Source organism: Camelus bactrianus, chromosome 2 (genome assembly GCF_048773025.1).
Source record: "Camelus bactrianus isolate YW-2024 breed Bactrian camel chromosome 2, ASM4877302v1, whole genome shotgun sequence".
NCBI lineage: Eukaryota > Metazoa > Chordata > Mammalia > Artiodactyla > Camelidae > Camelus > Camelus bactrianus.
Window position 1 is genome coordinate 83,419,142 of NC_133540.1, and position 13,416 is coordinate 83,432,557.

A 13,416-nucleotide genomic window follows, 5' to 3' on the forward strand; every position below is an offset into this window, starting at 1 on the left:
GGCTTTCTAGGCACCAGCTCCCATCCAGGAGCCCACCCAGAGTCACCTCATTGGAGCAAAAGATGCTTCTAATGTTCTCATCACTTAGGAATTTACAAGGTTTCGTGAGCTCTGTGTCAGCGACTAGGGATGAAGACCAAATACGTATTTCTTATTATAAATCACAGTATCACAGTAACTTAGTATTACTTTTTCTCAGACCATTTGATTTTTTTGCTGATATTCTTGGTTTTTACTATACTTTGGGAAGAAGATAGACCTTAGCCTCAGTTACTGGTTTATTAGAACAGGACCTATTAGCATTTTTAAAAATTAGCCTGACAGTTCTTTCACTACTGTTTACCGTTATGTTAACAACCTAATTGTATTATTGTTAGTTTAACAGCACCTCAGCTGTTAAATTTGTCATTTAGTCTACTTACATTGACTTAGGGTTTTTCGCTGTGTTTAATATTTAGGGGTTTTTTTTTTCAATCCCATTCCCTCTATTTCCTTTGAATAATTATGGCAAATATACTTAGATAACTCCAGTTTGTAGCCAAATCAGAATACAGGGCACACAGTGGTTTCTTGTATACGTAGAGTGGACATTGAGTACCTATAATGTGCTCGGTACTTCAAAGTCTTTAATTATTGTATTTAATTTGAATATCTAATTATTTCCTACAGGAATACTAATATGCTTGATGTGAAGTGCTGCCCCAGGCCCTGCGAGTTCTGCATGTTTGTTGGCCTCCCTGTATACCATTTTATCTTTCTAAAATTAAAAAATAAAATGCTGAATTTCAAAATACATTTGGCCAGAAAATAGATAAAAGGTTTTGAACCTAAGTTTACTCTTTACTTCTCACACCAGTGCTGTAGGGCAGGTCCTGTTCTCGTCCATGTTTTACAGATGAGGGAACTGACTAAGGGAAAAGAGATGGAGTACCTGGACCAAGGTCACACAGCGAGTGAGGGGTGGGGCTGGGACGTGAGCCCAGGCGTTCCCGCTCTTGAGTCTGTTCTCTGAACCAGCATGTTCTCCTGCCTCTGTTTATAAAGTGACTTGCTGGGGATGTTGACAGAAGTTAGGAATTTAATCCTGGTCCTCTGAGCTGTACTCCTGTGCTTGGTTTTCTAAATCATTAATTTCTAGACTTTTGAATTGAGAGATAGCACAAATGTAATAGGGCATAGATACTTGCAGTCTTTTTGTATTACCTGTCTTTGTGTTTGACCTAGCCAATAATCTGTATATATCTATTTTTCAGAAAAGTTCCATTTTAATCACATATCACCTTACTAGATCCCCATCTGCTTCCCTGTTTTCTGAATTTAAATTTAAATTTAAACTTTCTATATACTTGGATCTTTTTTTTGCGCATCTTTACAGAATAACTGACCATATATTTGACACTAGAATATACCCTTATAGTCTAATAGAAAATTCTGTTACATGAGAACTAAAATTAATCAGTTTAATTACAGTAGTATTTTATAAACTCGTGAGAATAGGACAAATGGTAAGTTCTTTTTTTAGATGGTTATTCCAAGTTATTGCTTCAGATACTATGCTGACTTCTGTGATAAATCTTTCAAGAAAGAGGGCTTATCATGGGCAAAGCATTCTTGGCCCATTTTCTCATTCTTTTATGTTCATTCCCTGAGAACTTACCTTTATTTGCTGCATACTTACACATGTAAAATTCACATGATTTTGTGAGTTTAAGTATGAATATGCCATTGTGTGTAAAATAATGGTTTCAGAGTTACTGAAGGAAGATGCTAATTCATTTTTTAAAATTTCTATAGCTTCTCAAAACTTATTTCAGAACAGAAAATGATCTACCAGTTTTAAGACACTGTTAGAAGACACTAAAATAGAATCTACCTACTATAGAATAATAGAATAATCTGTTACATTTGTAATCTTGACATTCTTGTTCTTTTGCTTCATATTCTCACTATCCTGTGTGCACGAACATTGAATTTACAGTAAGAGGAGAGAGTACTATACTTTTAACTGGATAAACATTATCTGTGTTCATTTTATTATAAGTGATTTATTTTGTCTTCAAAACAGCAACTTTTCCTTTATTTTTGTTTTGGGGAAGGAGAACTGTTGGGGTGGAGGGCATCAGGAAGAGTATTGAGATTTTTCTTTATTATTCTAAGTCACTAGTTTTGCATCATGATATTTGTCCTGAGTCTAAAAAACACCCCACATGTTTTTCAGCTTCACTGAGGGGATGAAAATGAATATTGAATGAGGTTGCGTACACTTAGAATACCAAGAATCTAATCTTGATTTTCAGTGGGGGAAAAAAAAACCTGTTACTTTTTAATGGGATGTGCACCTTCCCTTTTATTAAAAACTGAAATTATTAATCTCAGCTTTACGACATTTAATATCACAGTTAATATCTCTGCTTTGTTAGTGTCACATTCCTCCTTGGGTGACTGCTAACCTCTTGGGCTAAGCTCAAAGAGTTCTGGGAATCTCCCTTTCAGTTATCCCTTTTGAAACCTTGTTTTTAATAACACTTTTCTTTCTTGGCTTGCATGACATTTTATCTTTCTTTTCCTTTCTTTTTGCCGTTTGCAAAGACTCTTGGGAGGATTTGACAGATTTGGTGGAGCAAATGCGCGATGATACAGAAGGTGCGTGCCACACCAACATCTTTTAGCCTTTTTTCTCCCTTTCTTTCTTTCTTTTTCTTTCTTTTTCTTTCTTTTTTCTTTTTAACTTTCTAACCACCTTTTGATTGTTTTCCATAAGAGGAAGTGTCCGCTTTAGGTTTTATTTCCCATGACAGTAACTGGAGCAGTAAGCATATTTGCCAGATTTTCCATGCAGGTACTTCATACAGGATTAGGGTTTTCAGAGTCTTGCATTTAAAATCTTTATCTTTATGGTTCCAAGTAAAGTGGCATTAATATATGTGTATGCTGTTCATTTAGAATATTTGTTATTTAATAACATGTTCAAAGGGGACTTTATTTCAAGATTATATCATGTATTCCTATGGCTGTTTTCTCATTTGTTTGTTGGAAAATGTAAATTTTTTATCATTCATGCCAAAAAAATAGATATATACATATTTCTATGAATTCCACGAACAGATCCCAGGAACTTCAAGTATTCGGTCTGGAATGTTGCTCTCTGATTTGTAGATTTCCATAACATCAAGCTACTTTCAGCTTGGTCATGTGGTAGCTGGTGGAATTACTTTGAAAAGTAGCACATGTGTTGTAATGTATGAAGGTTCCACAAACCAATCATTTTTTTTTTCTGTAATTGGCACCTAACTTTAGGGAGCTCATTAATACATTTTTTTTATAATAAAAATAGAAAAATTGAAGTTTGGCTCCACTTTATTGCATCATTTTATGTTCTCCCACTTTGGCTGGGCACATTCTCATAGCACACGCTTCAGGGCGCACTCTCATAGCACACGTCCACTACTCTGCCCACGCTGGCCTTGTCACTGACTGCGTCAGCGGCCCTGAGCCTCCTCTCCTGCCTTGTTCCTGTGACGTTCCATCCAGAGCATTTACACCGCATCTCCCTCCCACTGCAGCCCCTGCAGTCTAGAGGAGAGCTCTGGGACACACTCCCTGACAGCTTTGGCCCGCATTCATTTCCCCATTCACTCAGGTTCTGCAGAACTTGGAGGTTGAAGCTTTTGACATGTTCTCTGATTCATGTATGTTTATATTCCTAGTTAAAGTGTAAAATCCTTGAGAGCAGAATTTGTCTTAAACTTCTTGGTGTTCGTATCAGACTTGGGACAGTATGGTCCTGGGTAGATTTGGTCACACCGGGCAAAAAACTAAAGAAGTTTTCTCTCTCCAGTGAGGCCCAATAGTTTCTTCTTTAGCATTTTACTTTGAATGAGTAAATTATCCTGAGTTTCATCTCATTTTCTACAAACTATTTTTATTCCATTTTTTATTCTGCTTTTAATATAATTAATTGTATTTTGATGAACAAAAAAATTAGTATTGTCTAGTTGATTGACAGTTCATAGACAAGAGAAAAAGGAAGTTGTTGGCTCAGTCAATGAGTACTGTTTACTGTGTTAGCTGCCATTATTATTATTATTATTATTATTATTATTGTTATTGTTATTATTATTATTATTATTATTATTATTAATAACCAGGTACCAGTGTTTTGATTCCTTTAACAGACTAGTTATAAAGAAAAAAGCTACATAAAAGCCACAAATCTGTGCCCTTCTTGGAGATTTTTTTCCCTATGACTTACCCCTGGTAAACTTCCATTTCTTTAATACAAGGTACTACTGCAAGAATCAAGCCTGCTGTGAGAGTCAGCCTCCTCTTTTTCATTTTCTTTTTGCTGGAATTTTTATGAATGATTATCATAGATGAAATCAGAAAGGGAAAAACTCAGAAGATATGAATTGTATTACTTTGATGTCTTAGTAGATTACCAGTCAAATGGTTAGCCAAGAACCTATTTACAGAAATGTCTTTCTGGAGTATAGCTTAAAATAAAGAAAATCAGAATGGGGGAAAGAAAATGGCTTTACTTGTTAACTTTTTTTTTGAGTCATTTCATCCTTGTCTTTTTAAATATAATTTTCTACATCTTTTGTCTTGTTTCAGTTATATGAAATTCTAGAATTTTAGTGTTTACATAAGTTAGAGTTTTTGTAAATGAGTACTTGTAACAAGAATGAACATGAGTTGTGGAGTGTTACCCACACATAACACGCATAGCAGCCCAGGGTCATGGGAAGAACCTGCAGTCAGACCCAGAGAAAGCTGGTAATAAATGTAGGCTCAGATCTTCAGGAGACCATCACTGCTGAGCTGTTTTAACTCTGTTTCTTATCTGTTGTTATGGATGTGTCATAAGAGTTGGCTTTTTAACACTGAGTTCCAGCCTCCTGAAAGACTGCTTTTTTTAAGATAATAAACTCTAGGAGGTCATGGATTTGAACTGTTAGCTTTGGGGTTTGGTTTTTGTTTCAATTTTGGCAAGATTGGGGTTTTTCTGGTGAACTGATTCCTTACAGTGATGGTTGGTTTTACATTCAGTGTGTCTATAACACCTGTCTAGTAGAATATGAAATGTCTTCTTAGGGTGGAATTGTATCATGCTCACAACATTGATCAGTTATCTTGCATCTCACTCATTATATGCTATTAATTTGAATCTAAAAGTTTTGAAACTCGTTAGAAAATTATGAAGAGTAATGAAATAATAAAAAGCACATGGTTTACTATCTTTAGTTTCTCAAAAAATATTGAATTCCTTTCTGTACTCATTTATAAGCCTTTTAAACAGATTCTATGAATTTGCAGTTGCCCAGATTACTACCTATCTCTCTGAGCATTGGAGTGGCTGGGACATTACTTGAATTAGGAAAATAATATACCTGTGTGAAATATTACCTGATCAAGATTGCTTACTGGTTCCTTGATATATTTTGTGAGTTAAGACTTGTTATCTGCCATCTTGAAAAGTGGAAGGAACATACCAATGATTTTCTTAGCATCTAGCACTGTGTCATATAGACATTCAATGAAAGGCTATATTTAATTAAAGAAAATTATTAAACTTATTGTGGAAGGCCATAATAATTTTAATACTTAACAATTGTTTATTAGTATGCCCCAAGCATTTCCAAATATTTAATACACATGAACTTGTTTAATCTTCAAAACCCTTATCATCTTATGGCTGAAGAAAGTAAGGCCTACAGAGTTCCATCCCAGTGGAATACTACTCAGCAATAAAAAGGAACAAACTATTGATGACCTGGATGGATCTCTCAAGAATTATGCTGAGTAGAAAAAAAATTTTTTTCTTTAAAGTTACATGCTATATGATTTCCATTTATATAACATTCTTGAAATGACAGCACTTTAGAAATGGAAAACAGATTAGTAGCTGCTGTGGATTATAAGGAGGTAGGAGGCAGAAGGGAAGTGCCTGTGGCTGTAAAAGTTCAAAATGAGGGTGATATAATTCAATGCTGTAATTCAGTGTCAGTTTCCTGGTTGTAATAAGTTACTCTGGTTTTGTAAGATGTTACCTTTGGGGGAACTAGGTTAAGGGTACACGATATCTCGCTATAGTTTCTTACAACTGCATGTGAATCTACAATTATCTCAAATTAAGAAGTTAAAAAAAAGAGAGAGAGAGAGAGAAAGAAAAGAGAGAAGAAACTCGCCTAGGGTTACAGCTAGGGGAAGAATTCAAGTAGAGTTCAAACTCCAGCGAGCCAGCTCCAAGGCTTGTGCTCTTAATCACTAAACCAAAGTTCAAACCTAGTTGACTAGAGACCCACTGTAAACATATTTTTTCACCAAAACTCCATACACACATCATTGATTTGTAAACATCTAGAACAAGGGCTTCATGAAACAATGCATGACCTTACTATGTGGGACATACTAAATTGATTTTATACTCCACTAAGGGGTCGTGACCTTCAGTGTGAAAGCTAGTCCAGGATTCTGTGCTGCCTCTCTGGTGTATGTCCATTTTAGCTCTAGCTACCGAGATAGAAGCAAAAGAGTTCTTCCCTCAGTGCCAGTATGTTGGGTTCTGTTCCCAGCCTGTAATTGTTAACACCTTTTAAAGTCTCGGCCAGTGACCCTGCATCCTTCTGTTTCTCTTTAAACCATCTCCTCTGATGAAAACATCTTATTTATAATAATTGCTGCTGTTATCCTTATGCTAGTGACTATCCAACCCCAAACTTTAATTTGTATGTACAACTATGTGTTGAAAATTATGTTGAGAATGCTTCCACATAAGTATCATTTACTGTATCCAAAACCAAGCAGATTTTGTCCCTTACCTCCAAAACAATTATTCAGTTGTTGTTGTTGTTGTTTAATTTCCATTTTCAGCACAGTATTCTAGTCTCACAGGGCAAAAACTTTAGGTTATTCTTGACTCCTCTGTTTCCTTAACAGGTACAGTTCTTCAGGGCAAGCCATTTTGATCCTCTCCACCAAATTCTTCAAATTCCCTTTGCATAATCCTTTCAGACTAATCACCCTCAAACAAAGCTGTAGTCTTATGACTTGCCTGCTGAAAACCTGCAAAGGTTCCCATTGCCTGCTTCCTGGATATGCAGGTCTGGTTTTAGAGACCTGTCATTTGATTCTGCCCTTCCTGTGTTTTCCAGTTCTCCTTAGGAAGAACTCCCCACTCCATTATTTCCTTCACCTCATTTCACACAACCACTCCCACCCCTTGGAATACTTTCTTCCATGTTTTCTGTGATTTCATATTTAGGGTCTGCCTCAAATCTTACACTGGAATTTATTGTGCTTTTATCTTTATTACTTTTGGTGTTGTCTCATTTGGAGTATAGATGTACAGTGTTCTAGGGAATTAAACTAAGGGAGAGTTTATTCCTATTTAGTTTTGTTGTTGTTGTTGTTGTTGTTGTTGTTTTTGTTTTTGTTTTTTGTCAAGGTTGGGGTTTACCCTACTTGCAAGCTAAAAAATGAGCCTGTTACTGTTTCTTGGATGCTGGTAAAGACATGACTCCTTTTCAGTTAGAGACAAAAAACCTTGTTACTCATAACACTACAAGCAGACTGAGCATCAACACTTTTGTGTCAGTTCCTCTTGCACCAGAGTTGCACCCAGGAGACACTATGGCTCAGGAAGATGCTATGCATGTGGTGGTTCTGTGTTGCAGCTGAGGAACGTTGAGTGTGGGGTATCTGTTGCTTTTACAGGAAGCAGTAGGCAAGTCTTATCTCTCCTGATGATCAGTTACATACACAACCCTGAGAAATGGCCTGGATAAAAGAGCATTCAGGGCCTTGCATTCTTGGTACAACCCATAAAGAAATGTAGAGCAGGAAGTCCAAGGAGGATTGTCTCTCTCAATATTTTATAGGTTAGATGTAAAGAGATTAGAAATTTCCCCAGTATCACTCAGGGAATATGAGAGAAGCAGCTCTAACTCTTCTAGATCAGATCACAGTGTTGCCCTCTAACATTTTAATTATTTCTATGGAATAAGTTGAGCAGAGCAAGGAACTCTTGGGTTTATACTTAACACCTAAAATTTTTATGTTGCATCAAAACAAAGGTGACTGACTACTGTCCTTCTAGATGTTCCCAGAAATCTTCTAGGTATTCTTCTGCGTGTGGAATTCTTCAGGTAAAGGTGCTTGAAGAAGTTTAGGAAACTCCTAAAGTTGATTATTTTGTGATATGGGAGTGCAGTGAAGAAGTCAGTGTGGTTTCATAGAGAACTCTTGGACAAGTTTGGAATATAAATGGACATCTTTTAAAGATTAGAGAAGTGGATATCTAAAGGAAAAACAGTTTTTCCCTCTGTTATTCACAGTGCTCTCTGACACTGAGTGTGTGGGGTGTTTTCCCACACCCACTGATTCTCCAACAGCAATTCAATTCTGACGCTATCTGGAGTTAACACAGACTCCACCAGACACCCCCTCACTTTAGATGCCAATCACAAGTCCAGGTTGTCACCTGTGCTTCTGACCAACCAGCTATAAATTGGAGGTTTCCATGAGCCCCTCCTCAGGTTTGGTAATTTGCTACAAAGGCTCACAGAACTCAGGGAAAGAGTTTACTTGCTAGATTACAGGTGTATTATAAAAGAACACAACTCAAAAACAGCCAGATGGAAGAGATGCATAGGACAAAGTATGTGGGAAGGAGCATGGAACCCACATACCCTCTTGGGGCACATCACCCTCCCAGCTACCTCGATGTGTTCACTAACCAGCTCTCTGAACCCTTTCCACTCGGGTTTCTGTGGAGGCCTCATTATGTAGGCTACATTGATTAAATCATGGTCTTTGATGGTTGAGCTCTATCTCCAGCCCCCCTCCCCTATCTGGATTTGGAGGTGGAAGGGGGTGGCTCAAAGTTCCAACCCTCTTATCACGCCACTGGTTCCCCTGGCAACCAGCCTACACATCCTTAGGGGCTTTCTAAAAGTCACCTTATTAGCTGACTTATTCAGCTAATATTATTATATAATATAATATAATATAATATAATATAATATAATATAATATAATATAATAATATTATATTATTCACCTTATTCAAAAACACTGATTGAATGGGACTTATGAATAACAAAGATGCTCCTTTTACCTTTAACTCTGGTAAACTCAGGACCTAGAAACAGAAACCAAATATAACAGAAGATACCCCTGTAGCTCTTATCACTTGGGAAATTACTAGGGTTTTAGGACCTCTGTGTTAGGAACCAGGGGCTGAAATAAGTATGTAGGTAGATTTATTTCTTACTATTTCACAATCCCTAGCCAAGAATGAGTAAAAGTATATGGAAGAATGGTTTTGGAACGTTAATAACCAAATAAGCTTGCTCATTTCAATGCTGACACCAATCAAAAGGGTTTGGGGTTTTTTTTTTTTTTTTTTTTTTTTTTGGTTATATTCAGGATTATAAGAAAATAGCACTAGATTCTTATTGGAGGCTAGCAGTTAAACCTTGACATGAAGGAAGAGAAAGCAGAAGCTCTTTTTTATTTTTAATTATCGAATTTTTCAGCTACATAAAGTAGAGATAGTAGCATAAGAAACCCTGTTTCCATCACCCACCTTCAATAATTATCAATATTTGCTGATCTTTTTTCATCTATTACCCCCACATTTTTCTAGAGTAGTTTAAATAAAGCAAACTCCAAGCATCATGTTTTATCACCTGTAAATACTTCAGTACTGTTGCCAATAGATGCAACCAGCGTTCCAGGTTCTTGTCCCGTCCCAGAAAGAATTCAGAGATAAGACTTAGAGGTTAAAAAAAGGTTAAGTGAGGCTTTATTAAAGGATGGATAGTACACTCTCAGGGGAGAGCGGGCAGGCTCGGGTGAGCGGCTGCCCTGAGTTTCTTTGGCAAGTTAGTTACATAAGGTGTAAAAATGAATGGGCAGAATATTCTTGGGAAGGAGGGATTTTTGTCCTTATTTAGTCTGGATCAGAAGTGTCATGGTGTCGGTGCATGATGGGTACTTCTGATCTGCAAGGCTAATTTTATTGAAATGAGAGCATAATGAGCAAAAGGTTACATTCGGACACTAGAAATTCCTGCCTTTTCTCACCTTTCTTTGTTCTTCTCCAGGCCACTTGTCATCCCAAAGGACATGATCCCTTATCAGCCCCAAGGTTCCTGCTTTTCTTTCTCTGCCCAAGGATCCCTGCTGCTTACATGATGTGTGGTTTCCTACATTTGGCCTGTGCCCCTCCTTTCTGCCCAATTCCTGCCATTTGGTCTGTGCCCCCCTTTCTCTGCTCATATCTAGCTATCTGCCTGCTCTGACAGTACCACACCTAACAAAATTAATTATTAATAATTTCCTAACAGTAAGTAATATTCAGCCCATTTTCAAAGTCTGCTTGTCAGTTTTTTTTTTTAATTAGGATCCATATGAGATATTTTATTGTGTCTCTTAAGTTTCTAGGGTTTTTTTTTTTTTATTAATAGCATTACTGAGATATAATTCACATACTGTAGGGGTCACCACTTTAAACTGTACAATTCAACGGTTGTTAGTATATTCACAAAGTTGTACACTCTTCACCACTGTCTAATCCCAGAATATTTTCATCACCCTATAAAGAAACTATACCTGTTAGTATTCACTCCCTATTCCCCATTCCTCCTAGTTCCTTACAACTACTAATCTATTATCTGTTTTATAGGTTTGCCTATTCTGGACATTTCATATAAACACAATCATTAACTCTGGTGCCTTTTGTGTCGGGCTTCTTTCACTCGGCATAATGTTTTCAAGGTTCATCCATGTTGTGGCATGTATCAGTACTTTATTTCTTTTTTATTGCTGAATAATTGTCCATTGAACATACTACATTTTCTTTATCTATCAGTTGTTAGACATTTGGATCATATGGTAAGTCTATTTTTAGTTTTTTGAGGAATCTCCATACTGTTTTCCATAATGGCTGTACCAAATTACGTTCCCACCAACAGTGTAGGAGGGTTCCCTTTTCTCCACAGCCTCTCCAGCATTTGTGGTTTGTGGACTTTTTATTAATGATGGCCATTGTGACTGGTGTGAAGTGATACCTCACTGTAGTTTTGATTTGCATTTCTCTGATAAGTGGTGATGTTGAGCATTTTTCCATGTGCCTTTTGGCCATTTGTATGTCTTAATTGGAGAATTGCTTGTTTAGGTTTTCTGCCCATTTTTGGATTATTTGGTTTTTTGTTATTAAGTTGTATGAGCTGTTTATATATTCTGGAAATTACGCCCTTGTCAGTCACATCATTTGCAAATATTTTCCATTCTGTAGTTTGTCTTTTTATTTATGGTTTCCTTTGCTGTGCAAAAGCTTATGAGTTTAATTAGGTCTCACTTGTTTATTTTTGCTTTAGAAATATGGAATGTTTCATGCATTTGCATGTCATCCTTGCGCAGGGGCCATGCTAATCTTCTCTATCTTTCCAGTTTTAGTTTATGTGCTGTCAAAGAGAGTACTCATTATGGTTTTGATTTGCATTTTCCTCATGAGCATTTTTTCATGTACTTATTAGCCATTTGTATTTCTTCTTCTCTGGAGAAATGTCTGTTTGAATCCTTTGCCCATTCTTTTTTGCTGAGTTATTTCTCTTTCATTGGTGAATTATAAGAGTTCTTTATCTGTTCTGGATACTGGATCTGATTTGCATTTTTTTCTCCCATTCTGTGGGTTGTCTTTTCACTCTTGATGGTATCCTTTGAAGTGCAAATGTTTTTAACTTTTGTGAAGTACAGTTTATCTTTTTTTTCTATTGTTGTTTGTGCTTTTGGTGTCATCCAAAAAACCATTTGGTCATATTGTATAATCCTTTCTGTATGTTGCTGGAGTTGGTTTGCAGGTATTTTGTTGAGGACTTTGCATCTGTATTTATAAAAAATATTGATCTGTAGTTTTATTTATGGTGCCTTTGATATTGGCCTCAAAATAATGGTTTCATAGAATGTGTTGGGAAGTGTTTCCTCTTCTTTTATTGTTCAGACTTGTTTGTGAAAGATTGGTATTAATTTTTTCAATGTTTGGTAAATTTCAGTAGTGAAGCCATCTGGTCCTGGCCTCTTCTTTGTGGGATTTTTTTATTATGAATTTAATATCTTTACCTTTTAGAGAGCTGTTCAGATTTTCTATTTCTTCTTGAGTCAGTTTGGTAGTTTATCTTTTTTAGAAATTGTCCTTTTCATCTAGGTTGTCTAATATGTTAGCATATAGTTGCCCATGGTATTCCCTTATAATCCTTTGTTTCTGTGAGATCAGTAGTAGTGTCTCCTTTCTGTTCCTAATTTTAGTAATTTGAATCTTCTCTCTTTTTTGGTTGGTCAGTTCTAACTAAATGGTTATCAATATTGTTGATCTTTTCAAAGAGCCAACTTTGGATTTCATTGATTTTTCTCAGTTTTATTTGCTATTGATTTCTGCTCTAATCTTTATTATTCTTCATCCTGGGAGCTTTCTACTGATAAGTGTAATTATTGGCTGCCCTTGAGGAAGCCATCTGTGAAATCATGGAATTATTATAGGCTAGAGTTAGGAGAGTCATCTAGATCAGTGCTTCTCAAACTTCAATGCACATACAGATTGCTTTAGATTCTGGTTGAAGTGCAGAACCTGATGCAGTAGTATCATTGGAGCCCAGGGTTTCCTGTTTCTAAAGGCTTCCAGGTGATGGCAACGTTGATGTTCCAGGACCACACTTGGAGTGGCAAGGATCTTGTTCATTTGGTATCAGAGTGACTTGTGGGATTTTTCCAAACCATGTTGTTACTCCTCATTCCGGGAATATTAATGTGTCCCTCCCTTGAGAAGTAGTGCTGTGATAAGTCATTATGATTGATATGGGTGTATTTGTCTCTATCAGATAAAAGAGATGCTGAACAAATTTAACTCTTCATTTTAAAGATAAGGAAATTGAGGCCCCAAAGAAGTGAGATTCCTTGCCTGGTGTCATATAATATGTTAATCCAGATGATTAATATTAAGCAGATTAAGAATAGTGGGTGGATATAATCTTCCTGATGTAAAGGCTTATTTTTTGCAAAGTGCATCGTTGATTCTGCTGTTACTAAGAAAAGGTAGCAATAAGGATGAGTAAATTTGTGGTTAAATTTTTTGACCAACTCCTTTGGATTTTAACCCAGAGAAAATGTTACTTAAGTGAATTTCCTCTTTATTACTCTTGAGTGCAAAATTATATCTGAAGTGTCATTAGTAGATAGATAATGATACAGATATATAAATACTCTAAAGGTCCTAAGACTCTATTGATTATTTTTAAGGGAGGATTTAGTAAAACTTCATAATTCTCTTGTATAAATGAGTGTCATCAGACTAGTTAAATGGTGTTTTATTATAAGATCTTTTTAGTACTTTGAGTAATTTCTTTCACTATCACA

The 13,416-nt window shown here is 36.2% G+C and overlaps 1 protein-coding gene and 1 non-coding gene across 17 annotated transcripts in view; one reads left to right on the plus strand and one right to left on the minus strand.

Moving 5' to 3' along the window:
* Nucleotides 1-13,416, plus strand: part of RUFY3 (RUN and FYVE domain containing 3) — a 74,923-nt gene that overhangs the window by 25,537 nt on the left and 35,970 nt on the right. Inside the window, exon 1 of one of the 16 annotated variants that reach the window (XM_074344569.1) lies at nucleotides 2,610-2,643. The exons of the other annotated variants lie outside the window; for them this stretch is intronic. Coding sequence (XP_074200670.1) covers nucleotides 2,625-2,643 — 19 coding nt within the window. The 5' untranslated portion in view covers nucleotides 2,610-2,624. Of the gene's footprint in view, nucleotides 1-2,609; nucleotides 2,644-13,416 lie in introns of those variants that run through there. 16 annotated transcript variants of the gene reach the window in all.
* LOC123612612 (U6 spliceosomal RNA) lies at nucleotides 11,383-11,487 on the minus strand. Its single transcript, XR_006719903.2, has one exon. It is a non-coding gene; the product is annotated as a U6 spliceosomal RNA (small nuclear RNA).